This window comes from Sceloporus undulatus, chromosome 2 (assembly GCF_019175285.1).
Source record: "Sceloporus undulatus isolate JIND9_A2432 ecotype Alabama chromosome 2, SceUnd_v1.1, whole genome shotgun sequence".
In the NCBI taxonomy this organism is placed as follows: domain Eukaryota; kingdom Metazoa; phylum Chordata; class Lepidosauria; order Squamata; family Phrynosomatidae; genus Sceloporus; species Sceloporus undulatus.
The window spans coordinates 291,236,817-291,251,858 of NC_056523.1; the positions used below are offsets into that span (position 1 = coordinate 291,236,817).

The window sequence follows — 15,042 nt, forward strand, 5'->3', positions numbered from 1 at the left end:
TGGTAGTGCTGTGGATGAGGGAATTGGCCAAGATATCCTTCCCCCCCCCTTCTTTTGTTCATGGGGGCTTTCTAAGAAAATTACACTCAGGGCTTGTGTCTGCCTGTGAAATAAAGGCTGCATCCAACCCTTTATTCTTCATACACATCTGCACCTGCACACACCTGGTGTTTTGTCTGCTCAGTTTAATTTTTCTTCAGTCACAAAATAAACAGTGACAGAGACTGGAATAATGTAAATATCACATACATAACAAAAAGTTTGGGGTTCAAAGAAATGACATACCTTCATATATTCTGTCTAATTCTAGGGCTTCATTAACAAAGAACCTCAATGTATTAAATTTCTCTCTTAGAATACACTTTGAAGGCGTCTCTCTCTCTCTGGGTTTCTCTTCAGCTTACTTGGATTGTCCCATGGAAATGTATGCTTTCATGAATGAGGAAGCAGCTTTGTCAAAACATCTCTACTCTCCTAAACAAATATTTCACTGGCCAATTTTAATACTGTTTTGAAGTGGCTGCTTCCTCAAAATTAGATACCCTCTTCCATTCATTCCCATAGACGCTGGATAAATTGGCTGACTGCATATAGGAGTGATTTCCATGGGACAAGAACAGTTCTACCTGCCAGGCACAGACCACAAACTTTTGTAGAGGCTGACAGGCAGCAGTACTACACCTTCCATAGCCAGACAGAATGTGGAGCATCTGTGAGTTTCCCTGGAAAGCCACTGCACAATTTATCTGTTTGGACTCCCAGAATTTGGCAAGCATTCTAGATTTTGGCAGACACTGCAACATATGATGTGCTTCAGCAGTGCAATAAAAAAAAGCCAGAACTACAAGATGAAGTTAAAATTAATTGCTCACACCACTTCTCATAAAATGCTATTCCTTTACTAGTCTTATTTGTTTTAACATCTGCTAATGTAGATTACTCTCAGCCAAAATTCTACACTAGGAATGTGTGAAGTAAATCTCTGTATGTAGCATGACCTGCTGATTGTACTATTTATTAGGTTGTATAACTGAATGCACAATCTAACACAAAACCAAAGGACTACTATCACAACTTGCAGCAGAAGTGAATTAATATCCATCAGCCAAGAGTGCAATTCTGCATGTGCAACTAGGCCACATGCTCAATTCCACTTCTGTCACTTTGAACTAAATGCAGACATTTACAGTAGTATCAGAGAAAATTGTCCCATTGCTGTTAGGAAAACTTACACATATGTAAATCACCAAGAAGAATACAGCCAATGTTTCAAATGCACAAAATTATCTAGTTTCTATAGAACAATACACACACACACACATATAAAATTCAAGAACAACATTATACACCATGTTATTTTAAATACGTAAGATTTCAAACAGCTTATTGCAGTCACTCATACTTCCATACAGTTATTCACATTTAAGGCATCTTAGATCCTAAGCTGCAAATCTTCACTGTGTTCTAATTTATGAAATAGCATTAAGCTGCGCAGTCTAGATTCCCGTTCTCCATCTTTCCACAAAATAATGAAGTTATCAGCAGAGCATGTTGCCAGGCCATGTTCAGTAAAGAACAGGAACATCTGCAAGGAAAACTATATTGTCAAACCTAACATATCCAGTTATTTGACTTTTTCTAAACACACACACATACTTAAATAAGGTAACACCCTCTCCAACATGGTAAACTCGAATTAATGCAAGTCCTTCAGAAATCATTTATATGGACAACAAATCAAACTGGCTAGTCAAAAGAAGGAAATAAAAAATAGAATGGTAAAATAGACAGTATACAATGTAGGGCAGCATCAAGTGTTGAGCCACCTCTGTAGACCAGTGGTTCTTCATCCTTTATTCACAATGAGGCCCCTTTAAATATCTTTTGTTGCTGGGGACCACAAAGACTTAAGATTAAAAATCTTAAAAGTGCATCAAATGCCTTTCCACAAAGGAGGGGGGGCACAAGCTGCACCTCATAAGATCCTTAGTACAGTATAACATTTATATAACTCCAGGGGTGAGAAGAGCATGGAAAGTTTTGCACACCCTTCTTGTTCACATTAATCATACATATCAATTCAAGAAAATTACTGTCAACTATGACCTTGCCTGCTTTCCAAAATCAGATGAGACCGTGTCTTTTTGGTGTAGTGGTTTTCTTTCGTAACCCACACCTGGGAGAGGCCATTTGTGGGAATGAGTTCTACAAGGAAAAAGAAGTGGGCTCTGCCCAGCCCTCTCAAGCCTTGACCAACAGGATGGGCACCCTAGTAGTTCACTTTTTTCCAAGCCCCTCTGTAGAAAGATTGGAGTAATGCTGCTGACAGCAGAGCCTTTTCCTCTCCTCCCTACCATTGAGGTCCCTATTGCTGAACACCACTGTGGTGTCCTGCTTGATCTGCTCCAGAACCAACTTGATCATCTGCCTATTGACATGGGGTACTAACATGGCCCGTCCACAAAGAAAAAAGGCACAAGTTGCACCCCACAAATAATGTGAACAAAAAAGAAGGGCATGCAAACATCTTCATAGTCTTCTCATCCACTCCAGCCCTTTCAGGCTGCACTTTATGTGACTCCAGTCTAGAAAGGCTTGGGGGCGGGGGTGAGAGGAGTACAGAAAAGCTCACACACTCTTCTTTTTTTTTTTTTTGCTCGTCCTTGTGAGACACCACTTGTGCCTCCTCTCTCTTGTGCTTTTTTTTTAATTGACGTCTCCACACTCTTCTCACCCACTGCAAACCTCCTGGGCCAGAACTGTTACGATTCCAGCCAGAAGACCTGGGGTAGGCAAGAGAAACATGGAGAGGTTCATGCACCCTTCCTTTTTTACTTATGCCACTCAAGGCTGTGATAGGCTCTGGTAGTGGTGCTGATGGAGTGGCCACATAAGACTGAAAAGGAGGGGACAGAGCTCTGTCGGCAAGCAAGAACATAAGCTGGGCTGTTCTACAGGTTTCTCCATTCTCCTTCCCCAAAGATTCACTCCTAACAAAAAGTGTGTGTGTGTGGGGGGGGTGCGATGGATGTGTGTTGGCACATATCATGCATTCCACTCAATCTCCATCTCCACAGGCAATTGCGGACTTGAAGCTGAACACTGGAAGAGAAGGCCCATGGCAGAGCACATGGTGTCTGCATGAGAGAGGGAAATGGTCAATCACAGGATGGGAGGGAAAAGAGAAGGTGCCTGAGCAGCTGATTTCTCTGACTCCCTCTCCTTTTATCTTAGATTCTAAGAAATATTATGAGCTTTTGCAGTTCAGACTTAGAGCTTTTAACTGTAAAAGCTAGTAAAATTTCTCCAAGCCTTCATGGACCCTCTGTGAAGTGACTACAGCCCCCTGGGGATCTGGGGACCATAGATAAATAACCACTGATCTAGACAGAGATTTAGATCTAGAAAAAGATGATGTTCAGAGGTTTTTACAAGGAAGTCGGTATTGCTGCTGTTGATGATGTTTTATGCCAGAACCCATCTTTTCTACTGCCAACCTAGCCTTGAAAAGATAATCCATAACATTGTAGGTCTTCCAGTTAAACAGGCCCCTCTCCATCAAACAGTAAATCCTTGATGCGGTGGCTGGTATCTTCAGAAAGTCCAGCAGAGTGTAGCCAATTGCAACTGCCTCTGATATTACTTTGGAAGTGCAGTTAGCAGAGTGGCATGCTGACTGTATTTATTGCCCTGCCAGGGAATGGGCTTTCTGCTGGAAGAGCAACAATGCATTTCTTTGATCCTCAGGAGATTGGGGATGAAGGCTAACATCTTCTCCCATAAGAAGCATTTGCAAGCCAACATACATGTTTGCATGCTAGTTGTCTGTATTGCAAAGACCGCTGAAGAACAGTTTGGCAGACTGACTTGGCAGAGTTTCCACCAAGCCACTCAGCTCTAGAACATTCCCACTTGGTCTCTGCAGATGTAAAAACCCATTTGTGTGAGGCACAAAGACCATAATGAAGCAGTATGTTTCACAATTACAAGAATGACATCAACAATTTGTTACAACACCTGTACAGCTGAAGAATGGCCAATCAAATCCCCAATAAGATCCAAGGAGAAAACAGTGGTGCTCTCTGGTGTCTTTTTAGTTATGTGATTGACTTGCTTGTTTGTCCTTCCAAATCCCCAGATACTGAAAAAACCTGGAAGATAAACAAGGTTAAAATAAAAATTAAAAAGCATCGTGTGTCAAATTCGCATTCTCAGATCTTGTCCTGCTTAGTCCCCACTCTGACCATTACAAACATTCTCTAAGAACTGGGCATCCAATCAAAGGACATCATGTTCTGAAAGCAGACTAGAGCAGTTTTTTTTCCTGTGTCTGTTTGTATTTGTTTCTGCTACTGTTCAAACAGCCACAGTAAGTTGCCAGCCAAATGAAATAATAATTCCAAAATGTAACAATAATTTTTATGAGACCAACTTAATGAACGAGAAAAAACAGCACTATAGATGTCAGGTTATTAGTCTTGCTCCTAACTGCCTATTTACATTTTCTGTTGCTCAATTCTAAAACCAAATATTGGCTAGAAGCACATTCAAAATAGCTCTTTTTTGCTTTCATATAAATAATACACAGGATATGTCTATTTCTATGTGTAGAAACACTGAAAGGACCATCTATGAAGCTCTCCAAGTTTGTCTCTCACTTTTTTATGCAGCCAATTTTCACTTCATGGATACAGACCTGATGGAACTGGCTCAGCAGTAAGTTGCTGCTTCTCTCTTAACTCCCATATTCGAACACTGCCATCTTCTGAACAGGAGATTAGCTGCCTGGTAAAACCAGATCCAGTATTATTTACACACAAATGGAAAATTCTGCAGAAGCTTATTTGTCCAACTGCACAAAACCAAAGCATACTCAAGATTTAGTATGAAGGCTGATACTAAATATGCTTTGAGTAAGATATCTCACTGAGCTCCAGCTCCATTTAAATCAGTGTGGATGACTCAGGTGTCACCAGAAGGCTTTGTCAAAAGGTTTGCCTATTCTGGACAAGGTAAGATTCCTTATAAAAGGATCAGGTACAATAGTTTCCTTAGTATACACTTTTGCTGCTGGATCCTCACATGTTTACAGCGGTCAGGGAAACCTTAGGCATGAGCCGCTTTTGTCTGTTTCAACAGACATACAGCCTCAGCCATTCTTGTTTTGGAAACCTCATTTATTGACTACTATATACTCCTGGAACCAGTGCAAAGTGCTGTGAATGATCTTTAAAGCACACATGGCTTGTTGCCTGCTTACTTCAGCAACTTCTCCTTCCATAAGTCTTCCTATTTCTTCATATCAGCATGGGAGGCATACATATTGTACTAGATTTTACAGAAGTGAAAGCAGCAACAGTATATAACAGCACTTTCTCTGTCATAGCACCTGTGCTTTGGAACACATATCTAAACACAACTCTATTGACATTTCAGTTGCGGGCCAAAAGTAAGTACTATAGGAAGCGCTTTTAGGATTGGCTAAATGTTTGATTTCATTCTGAGAACTGTAAAAGCATTTTAAGGGTCTTTTTTAGTGTACAGTGCACTACAATTTTTCATGTTGTTATTCTGATTTCCTAACATAACAAATAAAAATAAAATTCCATCTACTTTTACAACTGCTTCAAATGATTTTCAGATATAAAACTCCATAAAAACAGGAATTGATCTAAGTTTTGTAACATTGTTATCATGACCTGAGATCTTGACCTTGATATGTGTGGTATTAACTGATAAGTACAAGACAGAATCCAAAAAGCTACATAAAACAATTCACACATGCACCAAGTTTTAAAAAAACAATAGGTTTTTTTTCCTCTGCAGAATCTTGTATCTTCCAGAAGACTCTCTAGATTCTTGTTGGGATACAGCCAGAGATTTCATACACACCAAGTTCTTTCAACTCACATATAGCGCAATCTGAATCTGGGTCATATGTTATAAACAAGAATACGTTGGCATGGTGTGCCAACACCACCAAGTTAAAACAATACGAAAACGGAACAATGTGTGCTAATTTTCAAGTCAAGTTCTAGTGTGACTGGAAACACTTAAATCACGAACAAAGACATCTGGCATGTTAAACTATGTGCATGCATACTATTTGATAGTGAACATCAATTCCATCAACAACATGGAAATTTAAGAAGTTAAATCTCTGATATAACTGTATTTAATTCAGGTTATGGACAGCTTATTGTCCTTTTTTGGGGAAAAAAGAAAGTGTAATTCTTTTAACATAATGGTTGAAATAAGATTTAGTCATAATTAATACAATGGTGTGAATCTGGACTTAGAGTACACCCACAGTATCTTAGTTATATTAGTTAGTCAATGGGACTATGACTAAGCCCTACTGAGTTCAATTGGTGTACTCTGACTAAACCTAAACCCAACTCATCATGTTCACTAAACATAATATTTTTCTTTTTGCTATCACCTCATCAAAACCACAATAGCACATTTAAAAGAAAATTGCATTTCAAAAAGGGCAATTCAGTCTAAAGACTGAATTTTTCTTACTGCAAGAACTAAAAATGGCAGGGACAATATTTTGGAAGGGTAGGTAGAAGAGGAAAGAAGATAAAAAGTATGCCCCTATTCATCTTTTTGATGCTTACAGTGCAAGAAAAAATGAGTGTAACTTGCACCTGTTTGGAACTGTTGTAATGTGCAGAACAGTGGAGTCATGAGCAGTCTTCTGAAAGGCAATCACACGCTTCATCTGAAGGTTATACACGTATATGCCCTTTCCAACAGCAGCAAACACACACTGGAAAGAAAATGTAATAGAACCTCATAAGAAAACAGACATATTACATGGTGTAATGGATTTCCAGTAGAACTGTGACACTGTTACTTTTCAGTCTAAGCCAAATGACTGGGAAGGTAAGCAGTACATAGCCCTTTAAACTGTAATTACCAGTATAATCACACACAAAGAATGGTACATTATGCCTAAATTCATATAAATGCTACAATCCAATTGCTAGTGACATCCAACAGTACAGGCAATTGTTTTTGTTCCAACCTCTCTTCAAGGGCTTTAGAAGATCTGCAAAAACCTTGTTCTCCTAGGCCTTTCATGGCTGAGTTGGTCAGTTTCATCCCATTAGGCCCCTATGGTTTACTGCATGAAACAGGTTGATTACTTACTGGTACATTATTTTATGGGGGTTTAAACTGTATGCATATTTTGTTACTATGCTTAAATTGTCTTTATAGTCTTTTATAGTGACCTGCTTTGAGTGTCCTTGTGAACAGAAACATTACCCAGAAGCCTGCATCAAGAGACATACGTCTAGCATAAAGTTACACTGCCATAGCTACATCTCCTGGTGCTACTTCCTCCCCAAATTCACCTTTTAAGCAACACATCATCTACACACACATCTACAACATGGTCATTTCTGTCACTGAAGAGCAGGGTGAATCAAGGCCGATGCATCCAACTATTTTCCTGTAACTGGGTGCACTGCAAATGACATCTGCAAGAACCTCCTGGTATCCTCAGATGTCCCTGCAGATAATGCCTTTGCAGTCCATCCAGCTACATGAAAATAGCAGCATCACTTCAAAGATGGGTTTGAGAGGGGGGGATTTTGGTTGTTGGACAACTGGTAAAGAATGTCAACCATCATTGTGAGCAAAAAAAATTGGTTAACTATCAACAAAATAGCTGCACCATCTCGGACCTTGACACCATGACTAGGACCAGTTTACTGACACTCAGCCACCCAAATTCAACAGAATGATTTATGCAAATTAGTAAAGTAGGCATGAATTACCAGTAAATATGATTAGCGTGGCCTGCATGCTATGGAAAACAAAAAGAATGCTGAACTACGGTCAAACTTTTGCACTAATGAGAACAAATGAAAACTAATGTAGTTCAGGAATCACATTTGTCATGGTCAGAAGGTTATATATCAAACGCTCCATACTCACTGAATAGACCCTTCATTTAAAAAGTGGGTTATTAAAATCAGCAAGTTAAAGATAAGATTTTTGATAGCCGTTTACTGAGGACTGATTAATCAACATTGCCATATGAAATGTGAATAATAAAACTTAATACAAAATGAAAACCCAAATACATATTAAATAAGTGTTTACTAACCAGAAACAGAAGAGGAAATGTACTTTACAGATCTTTTATATCGTAAAAGTTTTTACCTCCTCATCAGAAGCTAAATGTTGAACTGACACTTCATTTTGACTGTGTGATAATTTAATTTCTTGTTGTGGGTCCACATGAAGAGATGCATCCCAATTGCATTCATAGGCTTGCATAGTCCAGTCCAATGAATCCCATACAATCAGCTCTCCCACATAGGAGCCAGTGGCAAAAATCAGTTCTAGGTACCAAAAACATATTGAACACAATTAAAACAGATTTGAAAGACTGAAATGATTTTTAAACCCTGTGTGTAGCATTTGAAGTAAATCAGTGGCTTTAATAAATAGCCATGATTTATTTGGTATCTAAATGAAATCAGCTTTGGTACAATCAGGCCTCCACAACTGGGTGCCAGATCTAAGAAGGTCATCTCCCATGTCTTCACAGTGAGTATTGATTTCATTGGTAGGGTACAGAGGAAGCAGGCCTCAATCCTCAATTTTTGTCTTGTTTTTAAAATTGTTAGAAGGGCTGTGGAGCATTCTGCTACCACAGGCTACTGACTGATAATACATAAGGTAACCATAGCCTGCTAATGGGCCACCATATGGTGCCATCATCAAACATCTGCCTGTAGCTTCATCAGCTCCCCCGCATTCCCCTCTCCTGGAAAAATACAAGCTGCTAACAAATAACAATTCCACATTCTTTATTAGAACACCACAAAAGACCATCATAGGCACTTCTCTTCCCACTAAATTAACATCCTACACCCTTTCCTAGAATTAGGCTTTGCAACAAAAGCATGAAATTAGCCACATTAATGCTAATAAAAGTGCTGGGGGCGGTATGAGGACTCACCAGAGCCTTCTCCACTGTCTTCCCCTGCACTTGGGTAAAGTGAAACAATCAGCACAGGTAGTGGTTTTGTATTTGAGGACAACAGTTTCAGGAGAACTCCAACCCCCTTTTTAACTGGATTGGAGGTCACTTCTGGTTCTTATTTTTTTCCAGATTATTTTAGCATTTGAGACCTAATTCAGCCTAAAAAGTCCAAGAAGCCGAAATATGTTTGCCAAGGCTTCCCAAGCTGCCTATCCCTGGCCTACAAGAATATCTATAGGCTTGCTTTCCCATCTACATATACAGTGGCTCCTTGTTATCCACTGGGGGTTGTTATCCCTATCGATAACAAAATCCGTGAATGCTCCCTTTCCCCACCACCATTCCCTTCTCCTTTTGTGTCATGTCTTTTTAGATTGTAAGCCTGAGGGCAGGGAACCGTCTAATTAAAATAATAATTGTAAGCCGCTCTGAGAGCCTTAAGGGTTGAAGGGCCCTACTGTAAGTAAGTAAATAAATAAGTAAATGCTCAAGTCCCATTAAATATAATGGCACAGCATAATGGTGTTCCTTATATAAAATGGAAAATCAAGGTTTGCTGTTTGGAATTTATACTTTTTTTGGAATATTTTCAAGCTGTGGATGCTTGAATCCATGGATAAAGAATCCGTGGATAAGGAGGGCCAGTTGTATCTAGTCATTTTTGGTAGTCTGAATATAAAACAGAAATAGGGATTATCTACCCCTTCAGCTGCTGTTCAACTGCTACTCCATGCAGCCCTAGCCAGCATAACCAATGGTTACAAATTTTGGTAGATGCAATCCAACCTTCTTTCTGGCTGCCTGGAGAAATTTCTTCCTTGTGGGATGGGAAAATATATGTATAATTACTATATCTAATTAGCTGTTTTAATCCCTTGAAAACCCAACAAAAGAAAATTAACACAAATTCATTTTCACAACTGAAGAGACAGCCATCAACGGGCATAAGAAAGAAGTTAGGAATCCAGTGTAATTTTTAATGCCTTTCCTAAAGTGGAATTAACAATTGTGCTACAAAGTAGTATCTTATCCATAACTTGGTGGAGTGTTGTGAATGCTGTTCAGCCTACAGCAGTGCTTCTCTTGCAGCGGAACCCTACTTTCACACAAAGAGTCTTTTATGGATGGAAGTCATGATCTGTATTATAAAGGCCTCAAAACTATGAGAACCAGTGCTCTGTAGTGGTTAGACTAGGACAGGTGAAACCCTGATTCAATTTGGAACTCAACCATGAAGCTCACAGCATGACCTTCAGCTAGTCAAACTCTCTCATCCTAACCTACTCACATGGTGATTGGGAGGATACAATTAACATGAGAGAGAGCCATGCATACCGCTCATAGCTTCTTAGACAAAGGATGTGATAAAAAATGTTAACACAAGTAACAGCTGTTAATGTTAATACAACCAAGGGAAGTATTAAAGGTATCATTCAAAAACTTCCTTCCAGAATTAGATAAAAATTTAATCAAAAGCAGAAAGCTTAATTTGTGCAAAGAATGCTGTTACAATGCATTATAACAGAAAGTTTTACCCTAAGATACTTTAAATATAAGTCCATTCAATCTGAGAAGTTCCCAGAACTTTTTAAAACAAATCAACTTAATAAGTTTTAAAATGTAACAAAACCACTATTCATATTTGGGGGAAAGTGAAAAAACAAGAAACGGTGAAACAAAAATATATCAATATTTACTAACAATAAAATTGACAGCACTCTTACCACTGACACTGACCAAGGATACAATATTGTCTTGATGGTCAAGAAGGCGTTTCACTTCAAAGACATCCCATTCAGTTCCATCTCTGGAAGTTTTCAATCTAAAAATTACTTAGAAAAAAGTAACATTTCTAAAATACAAACTATGTCTAGAAATATTTTACAAATGGAGCCTGCAACAAATTATTGCGTCAAATTCTATAGAAGAGGGAATTTCAGCAGGTGTTGCCAAAGGCACAACCAAGTAACAAGCAGCATCTGCTTAAATTCCCCCTTCTACAAAACCATTTAAGACACAGAAGCCCTCTCCAGTTTACACTCTGGCAACCCTAGTGAAGATACACTTAATTTCATTGTGCTTTGAAATCATAATTTCTATAAATGTGTTTTAACAAAATAACTTCTTGTGTGCGTTTTAGTTCCATTTATGTGTGAAAGACAGAACATAAATACTTACTCAGTTCTTTACCAACAGCTGCTGCCACACAGTTTTTTGGTAGTTCAATCATAGCAGTAATATCTTTCAGGCAGAAAACAAAAAATATATAATCAGATGATTGCTTATGAGTAGTTACCACACAGTTCACATTATTTCTAGCCAGTTATGGAACATTGTATCCCACATATGAGATCCCATATCCCGGATCTTAATTTTTCCTAAGAAAAATATTAAATCTATGAAGTAGAAAATTAAGCTGTACAAACTTACTTTTATTTCCATAGGACATAGAATATTTGTGTGAAATAGTGTCATGTGAACCAATTTGTGCTTGCACCAATGGTATTTTCCATTTCTCTCCTCCCCCTTGCAATCTCCCCGCCCCACTCAGTATTATCTGTGAGGGTCCTCAGTACTCTCCCCCTTCTTCTGATGGAACAGTTTCCATAAGTAGGATGGGCTAATTGGATATATCCCCGTGTTCTGCTTTTAGTACAGCATGATGTCTGTTCTTCCTTGTAAACAAAAACGACTGGATTCTAAAGTGCAAAACTTTTTTAACCATCACAATAAACTCATTGACAGCCAGCGTGGCATAGTCGTTTGAGTGTTGGGCTACTATTCTCGTTTCAGAATTCAATTCCCAGCTAAGCCATGAAAGCTACTGGGTGACCTTGGGCAAGTCACATGCTCTCAGCCTCAGAGTTTGCAATGGAACACCTACTCTGAACAAATCTTGCCAGGAAATCCCCATGATAGGGTGGCCATAAGTAAGAAGTGACTCGAAGGCACACAACACACACACACACACACACACACACACAATAAACTCAGTAAACATTTTTAAGCACAGTTGGTTAAAATGTTAAGTGCAATATGTATCTTTAATGTATTTTACTTCAGTATTTCAAACTTATATTGTGTTTACAGTCTTAGATAGAACCTCTTATTTAACACTGATCATCCTAATACAAGCATACCTGGAAGAGTCTAATTTCATTTCTAAAGGGGTATATATATTCATTTGGTAATTAATATATACCTACCCAGCTCACTTAAGTTAACATACAGTTATTGAAGTTTGACATACTCTAAAATTCATAGGGCACAGGAGGCTCCAAGTCTTCTTAACTCAAAAATTATTACATTGACATTTTGAAAATAGAGGTCAACTTTAATATATGTTATCTTTAGAATTAAATAGACTTTGCCAAGTTGATTTTGTTTCATTATATAGATCCATTTCACTCACATTTTAGCTGCTATAATGAGCCATTTACATTTTTACCTGCATCAATAAGATGACTTGTCTTACACAAGAGATCTAATTTTCGGTTCCAAACACAGAGATCACTCCCTCCTGACAGCCATACATCTAGTCTTTGAAGAACTGTCAAACACTGTAGAGCCAAATTAGACAATCAGATGAACACTCCATAACAAATTTCATCAGGGAATTTTCATGCAATAATGTTATCAAGTTTACTTAGTAAGAACTACATCTGGCAACATTATTTTCGCACATTTATAATTAATAAGGGCAGAACAGAAGTGCTTTATGCTTCAAGATGATATTGAAGGGGACCTGCTGCTTTAAGACACAAATACTTCAAAGATTTTACAACAATCAATTTTATCAAAAAAGGCAATTCCCCTCCCTTTCATATCATACCCCTGAAAGATATAAGAGAGGGTGACACAGCTATATCAAGAAAAAACCTCTGCTAGTGTGAGTTCAAACATCACCAGTGAAGCCTTGTCTCTTGAAACGTTATGTCTAAATCCAGAAGTCTAAATATAATTTATTATGTTTGTAGAAGTACTTTGTCACCCTGGTCATGCTATTTCAGCATTACTCTGTGACACAAACTGACAGCAGTTAACCAAAACACAAGGACTATTTTGAAGACTAGCACTGAAGTTGTTGCATTCATGGATTCATTCAAAGGAGGAAGACAGGAAGAGACTGCGTTACAAGGAAGTTTACAAGTTACTTTCAGCTGTTTTCTTAACTCACAATATTGTAATTTAAGTAACTAGAAATATGAGTGTGTTTCACAGATTTCCATAGTGACCACCTTCATAACTTCCAGGATACAATTTCAAAGATGACAGGTGTTGCTGGGCTGGGAGCTAGAGGCTCCCAAGGTCACGTTAAACTGACAACATGAATGAATGAATACAGTGTAAATGAACTAAGTGATTAAATGCAGCCAAGTATAATATGGCCTGATTTGGGAGAAGCCAGAAAAATATGCAGGCAACCTACATCCTGAGAGCAGAATAGATTGTTTGAAAATTCAGGCAGCCCATAATGACCCAAAATATTCAGGGGAATTGTAACAGAATTGCAGTAAACTGAATGCAGCCAATATCCAACATCAATGTAACTTCCATTTCCACTTACCTTTACAGTAGAATGAAAGCAGGATACTTTGTGAATTTGCCTGCCACTATCACAATCCCATACCTGTTTTTATTTATTAAGGACATGTTTATGTATATAAATCCAGTGTTAGAATTCTAAAGATGGAGACACACACTTGAATAATGGCTTAATTTCTATGGCCTTGATCCAAACCTTGCCAAATAAGCAGTGGGAGGGATGTATGTACCACATTTTCCTCCTATATAAAGGTGGAGGGTATGCACTGGAGAAGTAAATATACAAAAGCACTTGACAGAGATCCCTTCTGTGCATATAGCTTGTAGCAAAGGACTCTATAACTAATCCCAGCAGCCTTTTTATACCTGAGATGAAGGAAATCTGCACTCCTGAAGGTTTCCTCAGGATGATGTGTTGATAGACTTGGGTTAAGAAAATTAAGCACTAGCACTCCTTTGTCACGTCCTGTCTCTACCACAGCAGTCACCATCCATTGGTCTGCCTAGCTCATTTCTTTATTTCTTCTATCAAAAAGTTGCCCAATGATGTTCCCATTAAAGGATACTACAACAGTCCTATCAGCAGCTGCTGTCCAAATCATGTGGCATTTTTCTTCACAAGTATCTGACAGAGGAAAAGCTGCAAGAGCTGTAATTTTGTGTGTGTGCGCATGTAGCTCAAATAGTTTCTCTCCACTCTGAAAAACAGAACAAAACTGATAAATGAAAATAATGGAAAATATAATGAAGAATAAACACAAATAATTGGAATAATCCATTAAGATGTGATTTAAGTACAGTGCGCCTGCATCATAAGCGGCCGCGATATACGCAGCTTTCAGCATACGTTGGAAGCTGCACTGGAAAAAGCCATGGTGCACCCCGGAAGAAATAATGGAGCATGCACCGTGCCACACCGCAGGCATGAGCCACATTATTTTTAATGGGGCTCCAGCATATGCGGGATTTCGCTTATGCGGGGGATGGGTGGGTTCAAGGACAGATCCCCACGTAAGGGAAGGGCCCACTGTAATTAAAAGTATTAAATAAAAAGTTAAGGACCCCCTTACATGAAATCAGACCACTGGTCCATTCAATTCAGCATTATAACATGTTTTGGTCTTCACTTCTCAGAAGGCCCAGTCAAATTAGCCAATGGTAAAGGATTGTCGGAGATATAGTCCAAAACATCTGAAGTGCCAGAGGTTCTTTGCCTCATTGGTTACACTTACAGCTCTCTGGGGTTTCAGACATAGTCTTTTCCAGCCTTGGAATTGAATCTGGGTCTTCCTACATGCAAAGCATGTTTTTCTACTGAGCTATGGCTTCAATTCCTTTGCAACCATTTGCAACAGCAGTAGCTGAAAGGAGTTATAATTATCTTTCTCTCAATGGTACAAATTATTGAGTTAATAACAATGAACATTATACAACTGAGGCTGTATATACGGTACTCTTTGCAAATTAGCATTTTCATCATTAAAAAATCT

At 38.6% G+C, this 15,042-nt stretch overlaps 1 protein-coding gene across 4 annotated transcripts in view; it reads right to left on the reverse strand.

Moving 5' to 3' along the window:
• The window catches only part of WDR41 (WD repeat domain 41), a 32,158-nt gene that overhangs the window by 2,240 nt on the left and 14,876 nt on the right, over nt 1–15,042 (reverse strand). For 2 of the 4 annotated variants that reach the window (XM_042449684.1, XM_042449681.1), the window contains 10 exons: nt 14,119–14,250; nt 13,575–13,637; nt 12,456–12,567; nt 11,186–11,248; nt 10,732–10,839; nt 8,179–8,360; nt 6,654–6,775; nt 4,697–4,785; nt 4,018–4,151; nt 171–1,585 (listed from right to left, as the gene is read on the reverse strand). In XM_042449684.1, coding sequence (XP_042305618.1) covers nt 1,433–1,585; nt 4,018–4,151; nt 4,697–4,785; nt 6,654–6,775; nt 8,179–8,360; nt 10,732–10,839; nt 11,186–11,248; nt 12,456–12,567; nt 13,575–13,637; nt 14,119–14,250 — 1,158 coding nt within the window. In that variant the 3' untranslated portion in view covers nt 171–1,432. Of the gene's footprint in view, nt 1–170; nt 1,586–4,017; nt 4,152–4,696; nt 4,786–6,653; nt 6,776–8,178; nt 8,361–10,731; nt 10,840–11,185; nt 11,249–12,455; nt 12,568–13,574; nt 13,638–14,118; nt 14,251–15,042 lie in introns of those variants that run through there. The other 2 variants (XM_042449683.1, XM_042449682.1) reach the window with 2 other exon arrangements.